We start from the raw sequence: 13996 nt of genomic DNA, 5'->3' as shown, positions 1-13996 counted from the left end.
AGCAGCCTATCAGGCAGTGTGTTTTAAACGCCAATCACTCGCTGCATAACAAAGTTTTTCCTCATTATTTACTCTATCCAAGCCTTTCATGATTTTAATTACCCCGTTCAAATCTCCTGTTAACCTTCTCTGATCTAAGGAGTACAGCCCCAGTTTCTTCTGTTTATCTGAAACGCCTAATATTTCAAATAATGACTTTTAAAAAGACCTTTGTAGCTTTCCATCTTCTGTGATACTACACGCGCCCTACCTTGAGGATATGCACTTTTTTTCTATCTGTAACATTTCCGATCTGGACCTGCCCTGCTCCCTCCATTCAAATGGTATGCCTTCACCCAATTTAAATAGCTATCGACTCCCCACCCCACCCCCACTGTGGCACCTCTGCCAGTGAGATATTTCCACTTGTTACACTAATCGTCATATTGCTTCTCCCTGAGTGCGATTTCAGGATTTGCGACCATTATGGCGAACCTTTACAAAGCCAGTTCAGCCTCAACTGGATTATTGTGTCCAGTTCTGGGTACCACACTTCAGGAAAGATGTTAAGGCATTAGAGAGGGTGCGGAAACAGCGGCAGCCTTCTGCCTCACAAGATGACAGTTTGCACCGTGATTCACAAATGTTAAGCATCACCTGGTGCAGCTCATCTGGCATGGCAATCTCTGCCGTCTTTGCTTCAGAGGAAGAGAGTGGGCTGACAAGGTGCAGAGAAGATTTAATGAGAATGGTTCCAGGGATAAGGAGATTCAGTTATGTGTATAGATTGGAGAAGCTGGGGCTGTTCTCCTTAGAGCAGAAAAAAAAAGGTTAAGAGATTTGATAAAGATGTTCTAAATCATAAGGGGTCAGGACAGAGTAGATAGAGAGAAACTGACTCTGTTGGCAGAAGGATCAAGAAAACACTGATTTAAGATGAATGGCAACTTGAGGAAAAACATTTTTATGCAGCGGGTGGTTAGGATCTGGATTGTACTCCCTGAGAGTGTGATGGAGGCAGATTCAATCATGGCTTTCCGAAGGGAATTGGAGCATTATCTGAAAAGATGTTCAGCACTAAGGGGAAAGGGCAGAGGCGTGGGGCTAGCTGAGTTGCCCTTGCTCAGAGCCAGCAGGGACACGACAGGCAGAATGACCAGCTCCTGCGCTGTAACTGTTCCATGATGAGAATGATTAATGCTGTACCTGTACAAGGTGTGGGCTGACACTACGTTAAGATAGTACACAACAGGAATTTGTTCTGCTTGTGTATGGAAAGAGGACTAATTGTGATCTCTGCTCTTTGGTGATTAGTTGCTACCTGATTTTGTCTTGTGGATGTGTTTGTTTGGACTGGAATCCGAGCCGAATTCCAGATATGTCCCCGTTCTCTGCACCAAGCGGTTTGGGTGGGAGTGGGGCAGGAATTCTTACTGATGATCGAATATTTATTGTCCCACACGTAACTTAATGTTAAGCTGCAATTACCTTGAAGTAAGGCGTGGTGGGTGTCGTCTGGAGAAGATGCGTTACTCAAAGCCTGATGAGCCCCAGTAGTTGTCTGCACAGAACTCCAGCCTTCTACAGTGGTAATTGCTCCTGGACAGATGATTCAGTAGACTTGAGGAGGGGGAGGGGGAGGGGGAGGGGCGGGGGTGGTGGGGGAGGAAATTTTTGGGGTGGTGTTCATTTCCCACCATGGCAGCTTGAGAATGTCTGTTCGGTTCAGATTTTAAGAGAAGTCCAGATGTAGAAAACTGAATCAGTAAAAGGGAGGATGAAACCGCCATATTGTCATAAAGGTTTAATTGGGTCACCTGCAAATCTCACTGGCAGTAGGTGAAATGTGTCATTAACTGACCGTAGGCAAGAGCGCTTGGTTCTCAATTTTAAAGGAATGGTGAAGAGAGTGGGAAAAGGGCATCCTCGTGGCACCAATTAAGGTCCTGAAACCCTGTGCAATTAAAAAGGAATATTGCCTAATTCAGCAACTGCAATTCATTAGTTGCTTTGGAAACTGGAACATTAATTGATTTTCATGTTTGCACTGTCTTTCATTTAGAGAAATGAAAAGATGAGCCGTGACACACCTTTTACATTTAAAAAAGTAAGCATATGCCTGGCAGCGAGAAACTGAGGTACTATTAAATTTTAGGTGAGGGAACTCAGGACCACTGGATTACCCAGTTGACCCAAGCAGGGAGCCCCGCCTCGGGGAAGGTGGGTTGTATGTGGCCCACTCTACCTGCAGACCTTTCTGCAAGTGCAGAATAATAGAATTATCCCTTGAATGTGGGCAGGAATTCTTTAATGTTCCTCATTTATCTTGTGTATAAATAAGAAATCCTGAAACGTGGTATATAAATCATTACTGATATTCTCTATTGGCTATGCAAAAGTGAGCTTGTGGTGTTCAATGATGGGTGTCGACGTTAAGAGCCGGAACACATTTCTCTCTGGCCTTGTTGCAAAGGAGTTGATTTGAAAGGAACAGGTGGGCATGGGTCGCCCAGTGTGTGGTGAGCCTGTGGAATTGGAGACAGCCATCTGGCTGAACCTGCTGGCTAGGCCTCATTTCGATAAATGTTCCCATAGTCCTGCTCAAACCCAGCCAGATCTACTGCCTCACTCTTAAGCGACGGTTTGACAGTGGGAGGTTGCAGCCAGCGCCCCGTGGGAGTGGTCTCCATCAATTGGTAGGGGTGGAGGAGATTGGGGGAGTGGGTGTCCAGCACTGCACAGGCCCGAGGATTCCTGCAGAACTTTGGTGGGGGAGGGGAAGCATCCCTGGAGTTCTCGCACAAATTTAGTAAATTTTGGACATTTGCCAGAGCCTCTACAGGCCAGTTGGTGCTTCCCATCGTGCTTTGGCTGCTGTGCAGGACACCCTCTGGCATGGACAACATCGTAGCACCAGCAATATCACTGGATCATACCCTTTTTCATTTAAACTAGACCCCTGCCTTGCCTGACTTATAAGTCGATGGAGCTGAAATGTCACTGGGCAGGAATGGAGGGAATATGAGGCTGATCTGCTGATGCGGCTAAATCTTAACCTCTTCCCGCACACCACTCTTCCTGGGCAGGGCTGGGGGGGTGGGGGAGGGTTGTTAAAATAGGAGCCAGAGTGTTGGCTTCAAGTGCCCTTTGCTTTACCCAATCTCAAACGAGGCTCATTCCCTTCTATTTTGGTCAAACTCTTGGATGCCCATGCGGCTCCTCCAATCAAAACGGTTTAATAGATTCTGCCCAGTGATTACGTAACCCTTTAGGAATTAAAACGGACAAGGTTGGAAATGCACTGTTTATCAGTCACTACCTGCAAAAAATGTGTTGGATAGCGTTTCTGTCAGTTCAGATCTAATGCAATCAAAACAGTAGCAGAAATGTTCTTTTCTCCCAATTGCCAAGGGCTGAATTTTCAGCTTGGCGGGCGGGCGTGATTGGTGGGCTTGGGTGCGGTTGGGAAACAGACCTGTGAATGGTGTAAAGCAGGAAATGTGTGTAAAGGGCTTTATTCAATTTGTTCACACCTTACAATGGCCTGACCTTATTAAAGGGCAGACTTTTGCATTGCAAAATGTCGAAAGTTAGCTCTTGAAAATGGATACAATTCAACGTCCATTAATTATTTTTTTTTCCCTCAAGTAAAATAGTATTGCAGTTAATACATGATTAACCTTGATTGTTTTTTTTTATTCATTCATGGGACGTGGGTATCGCTGGCTCGGCCAGCATTTATTGCCCGTCCCTATGCTGGAAAAAGCGTGGTGCTCCTTCAAATAAAGTATAAAGTTAATTGGTTGGAAGAAAGCAGGAAATCTTCATTCAAGCATTGAGGCACCGGGAACTTTGAATTGAGTGTTCCCCGTGTGCTGTAATTCTTAGAGAGTTGCCATGGTTCTACCTGCAGGGAACCCCTGCGAGCGTGCCAGCGTTGGCAATGGGTGACCTGCGAGTGCACCAGCATTGGCAGTGGGTGACCTGCGAGTGTGCCAGCGTTGGCAGTGGGTGACCTGTGAGCATGCCAGTGTTGGCAGTGGGTGACCTGTGAGCGTGCCAGTGTTGGCAGAGGGCGACCTGTGAGCGTGCCAGCGTTGGCAGAGGGTGACCTGCGAGTGCACCAACATTGGCAGTGGGTGACCTGCAAGCGTGCCAGTGTTGGCAGAGGGCGACCCTGCAAGCGCGCCAGTGTTGGCAGTGGGTGACCTGTGAGCATGCCAGCGTTGGCAGTGGGTGACCTGTGAGCATGCCAGCGTTGGCAGTGGGTGACCTGCGAGCGTGCCAGCGTTGGCAGAGGGTGACCTGTGAGCGTGCCAGTGTTGGCAGAGGGTGACCTGTGAGCATGCCAGTGTTGGCAGAGGGTGACCTGTGAGCATGCCAGCGTTGGCAGTGGGTGACCTGCGAGCGCGCCAGTGTTGGCAGAGGGTGACCTGCGAGCATGCCAGTGGAAAGGTGGCTGTATTTTAAACAAGCACTGTTGTGTTACTTGCCTGTAACGCACAACTTACCAATCAGACATTGAATGGTAATAAATGATTGGGTTATTTTATTGATGAACATTGGACTGTATGCAGGGTTACAGGAGAGCTCTACATACACATGCCATCAGAGGATCAACAGTGCTCCAACTGTTGTGTCACAGAATCACAGGATTTTAACAGCACAGAAAGAGGCCATTCAGCCCACCCTGTCTGCACCGGCCCTCCAAACGAGCATTATGACTGACCATGTCCTTCACTTCCGGCGGTGACGGTTTCTAACTATTTATGTCTTCAGTGATGTGCTAATTGGAACACGGCGCTACACAGCTTGAAGCAATTTCACAACATTCACGTGTGCATGCATCGTTTGTACGGGGTTCCCGGAGCTATACCAGAATTTTCAGCAGCCCCCTAGGTTGTATTTGTGTTTACGTGGGGGCAGGAATTAGAAGTGGGCAGGCCCAGGAGCATCCGGGAAACAGTCCGCCGCCCGCGATCGGCCCCCGACCGTGATTTCACACTGCCGGGCCAATTAAGGCCCGCCTACAGTGAAAGGTGGCTCCGCACTGGTCGGGAGGGCCAAGGGGGAGGGGGCCTGTCGGCTGCTGGGCCAAAAGGTATTAAAACGGCCCACACAGCCACGGAAGGACGTCTCCCCGGCGTTCCCAAACCGAAGTCACGGGGTCGAGTGCAGCCAGACACGGCAGGTTGAGTGGGCACTTGGCCCCCACTTTTCTGAGGAGTGCCTTGCCGTCTTCCTGGAGGAGGTGGCTCCCAGGAGGGACACCCTTCACCCCAGAGATAGCGAGTAGCAGTGGTGGTCTCCTGCTCCCAAGAGGGCATGGGAGGAGTGGCAGCACCGAGCAGCCGTGCCATGCTGCGGTGCAGTACCGGAAACACCTGTCAATGACCTGTTGTGCTCAGGAAAGGTGAATACCGCATTGGCTTGGGTCAACGTGCAGAAGTGGCACACACGGTGACAGTGTGATGACTGTAACTATGTCTAAATGATGACTAATGACATGTCCTTGTTCTCCCTTGGATTCGCCAGCACGCACTCACTTTCTGGACCCTGAAGTGCCACCCGTGATGCCGGAGGACTACCGAGCTTCAGTTGCACCTCCGTCACACCCGCTCTCTGAAGCAGGCACCAGCTCAGATAACAGCACCTTGGTGGGCATTAGATTGGTGGCTAGTATCGTGGTGCACATTGGTGATGGCTTCACATTTTCTTGAGGTGCAGTTGGAGGCAGTGTGTGCCCAGGGCGCTGGCAGTCGGAGGACTGCTGGGGACCAGGACGATGCTCAGTTGAAGGCTGATGATGAGCCGCTGGAGCCGTCCATTAGGCAGCAAATGCTGGATGTCCAGCGAGATGTGTGGGACACTCTGGTGGAGAACCTTGAGGGTATGTGTGCCATGGTTTCCGTTATGGAGCAGTCCATGCGAAGCATTAGCACTACGTTGATCCTCATGGCTGAGCGCACTGCCTCCTCCAATGAGAGAGCGGTGACTCTCGTTGAGAGGCAGCTCCGGGGGTTTCTGGGGTTGTGCTCGGAGTTGCAAGCCCTCTCACAGGCAATGACCTCAGGTGGTCAGTGCCAGTGTGGGAGATAGATGGAGTACCCAGTATCCCAGCTAGGTGCCCGTCCATCAATGGTGAGCAGGGAGGTCCAGAATAACCTCACGGTGCATGAGCTGTTTGTCATCTCTGCGGGCTCCTTTCAGGGCGCTCTGGATGATGACAGCAGCTCCTCTGCCAGTGACCGTAGCATCTGATGAGGCTGCAATGACTGGGGAGATGCCATCTGTGGAACAGGCCACTTACTCCCAGGCGGGGCCAGCACAGGTTCCACTGGACAAAGGAGGCCCGTCAAGGTCATTAAGGCCAACAAGATGGCAGAGTCAGCAGCTGTCTCCAATGCCAGTGTTAGCGAGGGTGGGGCACCAAAATGTAGCACTCACAAGCGTAAGCTAAAGGCACCATGAGCACAAGAGGGACTGTTCACGGGTGATTTTACGTTCATTTATGTTTGCTTTCTCTTCTCTGGTCTGGAAATGAAGACCAGAGAAGATTTTGTAAGTAGTTCGGAATTGTCAAAATGAGATAAATTTTGTTTCTGTTATCGTGGCCTGATTATGCTTTACCTTTTCATTTCATTGTTGAAGGGTATGCCAGTACGTAATGCTGGATGTAAGTGGATCTGAACTTTATTGCACAGGCAATGTGTGCACTTTGGGTTCAAATGAAAGGTCCTTTCTGACATCCGGGATGGAGGCAGCAGCCCTGGCATGAGGTTGAAGTTTGGTAGCCTAGTTGAAGGCATATCCCTGCCTCCCTGCAGCTTACTGAGGTCTGGCTCCACGCCCTCAGCGTTCTCACCACCATGTTCCTCTTCTGACTCACTCACTACTGGACCCATCCTCTGTTCCTCTTCCTCCAGTGGGTCCCCTCTTGCCAGTGCCAGATTATGGAAAGTGCAGCATACAGCCACCATCAGTGACACCTGCTCTGGGGGGTATTGTAGTGCACCCCTGAACTGTCCAGGCATCGGAAGCACATCTTGAGAAGACCTTTGGTTCTCTCTAGCATCGCTCTTGTGCAGGCATGATTCATTTTGTAACGCTTCTCTGCCTCATGAGCCACCTTCTGAGGGGATAGCCCTTATCAACCAGCAACCATCCATCCAGCCAGGTTGGAGCACTGAAGAGCCTCAGCACCTGGGAGTGTCTGAGGATGTAGGCATCGTGGGAGCTGCCTGGGTACCTTGCACAGACTTGTAGAATCAGCATCCTGTGGTCACACACTATCTGCACGTTCATGGAGTGGAAGCTCTTCCTGTTGACAAAGGCACCGGGCTCACCTGCTGGCACCTTGATGGCCACATGTGCAGTCAATAGCATCTGGACTTGGGGGAACCCAACAATTGCTGCAAAGCCTCTGGCTTGCTCAGCCTGTCTGGCCTCGTCTGTACAGTAAAGAATAAAGGTCAGTACCCACCTGAACAGAGCTCCTGTCATCAGCTTGACACAATTGTGGACAGCTGATTGGGAGACTCCACACAGATCCCCCACTGACCCCTGGAAAGAGTGGGAGGAATAGAAGTTGAGGGCCATTGTGACCTTTCAGAGCCACTGGCATGAGGTGTCCACCCACACAGTCAGAGTTGATCTCAGGCCCGATCCTCTGGCAAATGGAGGTCACGGGCTCCCTTGAGAGGTGGAGCCTCCTTTGGCATTGCAACTCAGACACATTGAGGTAGCTGCATCGCTGCAGTAAACCCTGACAGCAAGATAGTGGCATGCCCTGCAGCCCCTTCTCCCTCGGACTACCCGCTGGCCCTGTGCCCCTTGAGCCTGCGCTGCTCCTCCCACATGTAGCTCCCCTTGAAGTTGCATTGGGCTGCTCTCCCTTCTGCCCCTCTCCTCCTCCTCAGAGGAGGTGCCACCAGCGGAGACCACAATCCCCATTACCAGTGTAACAGAAGGCTGCCTGATACCTGGATGGGTCCACACGGTCTGAAGCCTCTGGGGTCCTTGGAGACACCAAGGAGCCCTGAAATGAAGCTGTGACCAGGGATGAAACTGTCAAGTACCGATAAGCAACCAGCAGCAAACTATGTACCAAAATCCTCTCTACTCACAGTGGCAATGCTGCTGACCCCTTTTACCCTGCCCGTGGATGAGGTTTTTGAAAATGTCAGTTTGCTGCCTGTCTGTTTTACCTGTGCAACGAGCATGAAATCGCACAGGCAATGAAAAATCGCCATCAATTGGATTGTTAATGGTTTTTGTGGCCTCTTAATCAATAGCGGGCACGGCTCCGACACACGTTTGTGTCCCCAGAGCGAAACATCGCACGAGTGCGCGATGATGTCGGGATGCTCACCCAGTGTCATCGCTCGCTATTTTGCGTCCAATTGGGCCGGGCACGTGCCCACACGTGGAACTTAAAATTCTGCCTATGGGGTTCCTGGAAGTGCGTCAATGTTGGCGGAAGTTCCTTGAGTAGTGTGCTGCTTGGGAATGTGTAGGTCTTTGTCGGGGTGGTGAATTTGTGATTGCCATTACTCTGAAGCCAAAGGTAGGCAAGTATGAGGCCATCCTTAATTAATGTGTCTACCCCGTTAAGCCCGTTCAGAATTTTTTTAAGCAATGTGGCTGTAACTGGCTGCTCATCCACAGTGGGGGTTTGCACCTGGGTGACAAATTGCTAAGTCTGTCCCGGTTCAAGTCATAGCTTTCTTTGTTCTTAGCATTTGAATTTGGACTGCACAGAACGTTTAGCACCAACATTGCAAGAATAAATCTATTTTCTTAATATGGGTTGATTAATTTCTCGAATATATGATCTTTTATTGTTGTGTGCAGTAGCAATAATTATATGGCACAGTAAAAATAAGTCCAGTGTGAAGAACGGAGGTTTACAGATCATTTTCTCTATTCTCAACAGCAAAAAGTTGTATATAAACCTTCAGCTAACGTAACCGCTCTAGCTGTTCAACCCAGAAAGTCGGCTCTGAAGACGGTACATGTGACTATCAGACTGCAGCTAGCCTCGTAAATCAATCCTCTCAACTACCCAGCCACATTTTTCAAAATAAAATGAGAGCTTGCAGTCTAACACTTGGGAATATTAGCTAGCAACATAAAATTTAATGAATGTGTTTCGGTGTAGTTCTTCTTTTCAAAAGGTCACAATCTATTTTTGTTATATGTATCTTTTTATGTGATTGGTTTGTGCAGACCATGTCATATCACTGTGCCAGGTAAGAGTGGGACAACATGATGACAGCGGTGATCCATGGCTTTCTGCAGCCTGCCTTTACAGTTTTTCCACCGCGTACTTTTATGCTTCTGATTCTGACACCGTCTGTTTTGGGCTTATGCTTCAACAGTACCTAGCTGATGATCATAGTTCTTCTAGTATCCACAGGAGAATGCTAGTGTAGTTGCTTTCTTAATGGACTGGTAGTCCAGAGGCTTGGCCATAACTCAGACAATGCTACTTTAAAATCCCATTGTGGCAGTTTGAGAATTTGAACTCGGTTACAAAAAGTACCAGCTTTTCTATTAAGGTATTTATTTTTACTTACTAATACCATTATCTCTCTTTAATTACAAAAGTTAGTGTTATGACCACTGCTGGTGGTGTTTGCTGCGCAAACGAAATCCTAGAGGGAAACTTGGCTTACAGGCCCTTTTTTTGTATTCTGAGAGTATAATGTACTGATCCCAGCAGTAAGAGGTCCAGTAACACACCTGGAGTTTTAAACATTATAAGTAAAAGTTTTATCAGCAAGAATGAAAGAAAACTTAAGCACACAAGATTACAGTTACACAATTAAGGTTAGAAGACATTTCCCCCAAAACACACTACTTGGTTAGACCCACAACAACTCCAGGCAACACCCCCTTATAGATGTTTAATTATAAAATCCAATAATATTACACAAGGGAAATTGCCATAGCTGCAGTAAAGGCACACTTCCACTCTGCAGTGGAACTGCTTGTTGCTGTCCAAGATTTTTCTGGCTTCTCTGGATGGCTGGTTCAAACAGCATCCTCTCCCAGCCCAGCTCAACAGCTCAAACAGCTCCAGACGTCTCCAGCTACGTTCCCCACAGTAACACTAAAATACCCTTTCTCCCCCTTTTATCTCCGGTTCTATTGTTCTCACACCTCTTTGAAACTCAAATCCTTCCAAAATATAAAATGTTATGTCTCCATTTTATCTTTGCTTTTGGATCCATAAAATAAAATATCCCCACTACTAATTTACCTATGGAACTCCTGCAAGTTGCAAATATGCTTCTTGCCACTTCTGACTCCCTTTGATATTCAAACAAGCTTTCCACTTATCTAAAAATGCAAATATTAGATCCAACCTATTTACTTGTATTTCAAACTTAACACCTATCCTTTTCATGTTTCAAACACCCCAGACAATCTGACTCCTATCAATCTCTGTCCAGCTTAATTATATCGCACACAGACACAGATTTCTTTACAAAATAACACAATATCCCCCCCACCCCACAAATATTATAAAAAAAACATCCATTCTCACTAGTATCAGTAAGTTGACCATGAAGTGGTTTAATTGTGATAAAAAGCTGACTAGTTCACATATCTTTTAGGGAATGAAAGCTGCTTCCTTACTTGGTCTAGGCTTTATATGACTCCAGTTTTTCACCTAGGCCAGAGGTTGGCAACCTGTGGCACTGGAGCTGCATGGGGCTCTTTAAAATCTAATTTATTTTCCAGTTAGCTTGCATTAAATCAAGAAAACATGAACTGTCTTTTATTATGGGTGTGAAAAGCTGATCTAAGCACCTTGAACATGCTTATACAGGAAATACGAAGGGAAAATGCAAAAAAAAAGTTGGTGATAATGCGGAATTAATTTAACTTGTGTTTTTTCTACTGATATATAATTCAACATGTGTAGTTTATTTATGTATGCAAATTACACATTCTACCAGAGGTACGTGATAATTGGGCATATATTTGGTTTGGAAGTGCTGAATTTTCTTCATGCAGCTCCCAATAGATTTAGCAGGAATTTTTTTTTCAAAGGCTCACGTTTTCAAGTGTTTTATCTTTTTAAAAAAAGATTGCCCGATCTAGGTGGTTGACTTGTAACACTCTCCTGAAGTGGACTAGCAAGCCACTCGGGAAAACTGGGGTTGGGCAATAGATACAACGTTAAGCTACAATTGCTGTGCGTTAGGTGTTTGATTGCAGAGTGCTTCGGAACCTGTGTTTCCCTCCTCACCACCACCCCCCCCTTTCCTGTTTGATATCCTCTTTGTTTCTGTCCTTTCAAGGTAGTGAAGAGGTTATATTGCTGGACTTGTGATCCAGAGGTCTGGATTAATGATCCAGAGAATGTGAGTTTAAATCATTCCATGGCTATTTGTGAATTGTGAATTTAATAGAGGAGAATTGGTAACAGTAAAAGTGATATGGAACTGCGGATAGTCGTACAAAAGTCCCAGCTGGATCACTAATGTCTTTTACGGGAGCAAAACCTGCTTCCTAGCCTGGCCTGGCCTATATGTCACTCCTGTCCCACACCAACTCCATTGTAGGAAAGCAAGCTGACCATTACGTTCTGAGGTTAATTAGGAATGGGCAATGAAAACTGGGCGGGGCAGTGACACCCGAATCTCAAAGGTTGCTTTTAATAAAAGAGTTAAATTTGGCATGATTTGAAGTTGAATGACTGGAGGTTGTTTTCTTCAATAGCTAATTAGGTCAGTTTTCTTGTTTGTCTTGCAAATACTCTCCCCCCCACCCCCCCAGCTTGTAGTTAAATATTGACAATTCAAGGTTTGTTTGGAAGGTGGTAACAGCCTTTTGATATATCTCATGAAGGAGGCATTCTTGTGTGTCGGGCTCGATGGTGAGTGTAAACAGACTCTTCAGTCTTGGGAAGTAGCACAGTGAATTCAACCTTGTGAAACACTCACACCTGGGCTTGCTGGATTTTGATCAGCAACAGCAACCTTGGCACCTACTGTAAATATTTTTGCCCCTCTCCAACACAGGGACGCTCTGCTCAATTTTAACAGCTGGTCGTGCTGAGTGCAGTGATCAGGGCAAAGTGGCATGGGCTATGCAGCTTGGTGCTATACATGCCAGTGCCTTTATCCACACACCCTTTGGTTCTGGATTAGGTTTTGGGCACTCTGCATGCAGAGCCAGACTGGCAGTAAGGCGAGGACCATTGGTGTTCAGTTTTAGAGGGAACATGAAGAATGGCGGAAGGCTATGAACCACAGCATCAGTTAAGATCAGTAAGAATAGAATTTGTCTAATGCAAGTCATAAATTACATTGAAAGCAAGGATATTAATAGAGCTTTCATTTTTGTTTGCACAATTTTCCATTTAGATAAAAGAAACTGTAAGCCCTGGCCCATCTGTGTCGACTAAACAAGTAAGTATAAGTTTGCCAGTGAGAAACTGAAGTACTTGTAAAAATTCTGAAGTGATTGAGTGACGGCACTTTGGGCTAACTCCTGATACAGTACTGCTAGAGAGGAGCCTTCCCTCAAGGTTTGTTTCTTATCCACTGTACCTGTGGGTGTGGCTGATATGGTTTTGCTAACTCTGACTGGGTATCCTCCTTGGAAGTACCATCACCTGGTCTCCTGCTTTGAACGATCAACCCCACACTGCTGCCATTGGTCGATTCTCTGGACACACTGCCTTCCCCACAGCCAATGAGATGGGGAACAGCCGCTTTGTTACTCAATTAGATGAATCCACAGTTCACTGTTTGTGAAGCAGCCGGTTTCCCCCCTCACCTCCAATATTTTTATAATTAAAGGGTGAAAGAAATTTTTTTTAAATTGGTCAATCATGGCAAAGATTGTTCTCCCGGTTGCTTGAAGAAGTATTCCGCAGGCTAACCTTCCAAGTCTTGAAGATTCCAGGACCATTCTATAGGATTGGCAAGCCACATAGCTGGCAGCACGGAATTGTGGAGTTTACCTGTATGAGTGCCAGTGTGCCATGAATATCTGCAATGCTGTGTACTAATCCTTATTTAAAAAGAAACCCTGAAACTTTGAAATTTTGAAAATAAGTTATCACACAAATATCCTCTATCGACTGTACAACAGTAAGGATTTGTGCCAATTGATGGTGTCACAGTTGAGAATTGGAGCAGTCCACACTCAAATGCAACAAGAACTGGACAATATCCAGGCTTGGGCTGACAAGTGGCAAGTAACATTCACGCCACAAAAGTGCCAGGCAATGACCATCTCCAGCAAGAGAGAATTTAACCATCGCCCCTTGATGTTCAATGGCATTACCATCACAGAATCCCTCTCTATCAACATCCTGGGGGTTACGATTGACCAGAAACTGAACTGGACTAGCCATATAAATACTGTGGCTACAAAAGCAGGTCAGAGACTAGGAATCCTGTGGTGAATAACTCACCTCCCAACTCCCCAAAGCCTGTCCACCATCTACAATGCTCAAGTCAGGAGTGTGATGGAAAACTTTCCACTTGCCTGGATGAGTAACGCTCCCATAAGCTGGACACCATCCAGGACAAACAGGCCCACTTGATTGGCACCACATTCACAAACACTCTCACTCTCCACCGCACAGTGACAGCAGTGTGTACCAAATGCAAGATGCACTGCAGGAATTCACCAAGGCTCCTTAGGCAGCACCTTCCAAACCTACGACCACTACCTTCTAGAAGGACAAGGGCAGCAGATAGATGGGAACACCACCACCTGGAAGTCCCCTGGCAAGTCACTAACCATCCTGACTTGGAAATATATAGCCTTTTGTTCACAGTCGTTGGGTCAAAATCCTGGAACTCCCTTCCTAACAGTGCTGTGGGTGTACCTATACCACATGGACTGCAGTGGTTCAAGAAGGGAGCTCAGCACCTTCTTAAGGGCAACTAAGGATGGGAAATAAATGCTGGCCCAGCCAGCGAAGCCTGCATCCCATGAATGATTTATAAAAAAACTTCTTATCCACTTTTATCAGAATGTTGCTTGA

At 47.0% G+C, this 13996-nt stretch overlaps 1 protein-coding gene across 4 annotated transcripts in view; it reads left to right on the top strand.

The window, feature by feature from the left end:
• gyg2 (glycogenin 2) overlaps positions 1-13996 on the top strand; it is a 123182-nt gene that overhangs the window by 101677 nt on the left and 7509 nt on the right. For 3 of the 4 annotated variants that reach the window (XM_041199356.1, XM_041199354.1, XM_041199353.1), the window contains one exon: positions 12360-12404. The exons of the other annotated variant lie outside the window; for it this stretch is intronic. In XM_041199356.1, coding sequence (XP_041055290.1) covers positions 12360-12404 — 45 coding nt within the window. The remainder of the gene's footprint in view (positions 1-12359; positions 12405-13996) is intronic. 4 annotated transcript variants of the gene reach the window in all.

The sequence above is a fragment of the Carcharodon carcharias genome, chromosome 11 (genome assembly GCF_017639515.1).
Source record: "Carcharodon carcharias isolate sCarCar2 chromosome 11, sCarCar2.pri, whole genome shotgun sequence".
Lineage (NCBI taxonomy): Eukaryota > Metazoa > Chordata > Chondrichthyes > Lamniformes > Lamnidae > Carcharodon > Carcharodon carcharias.
This window is presented reverse-complemented; position numbering and strand designations above follow the sequence as displayed.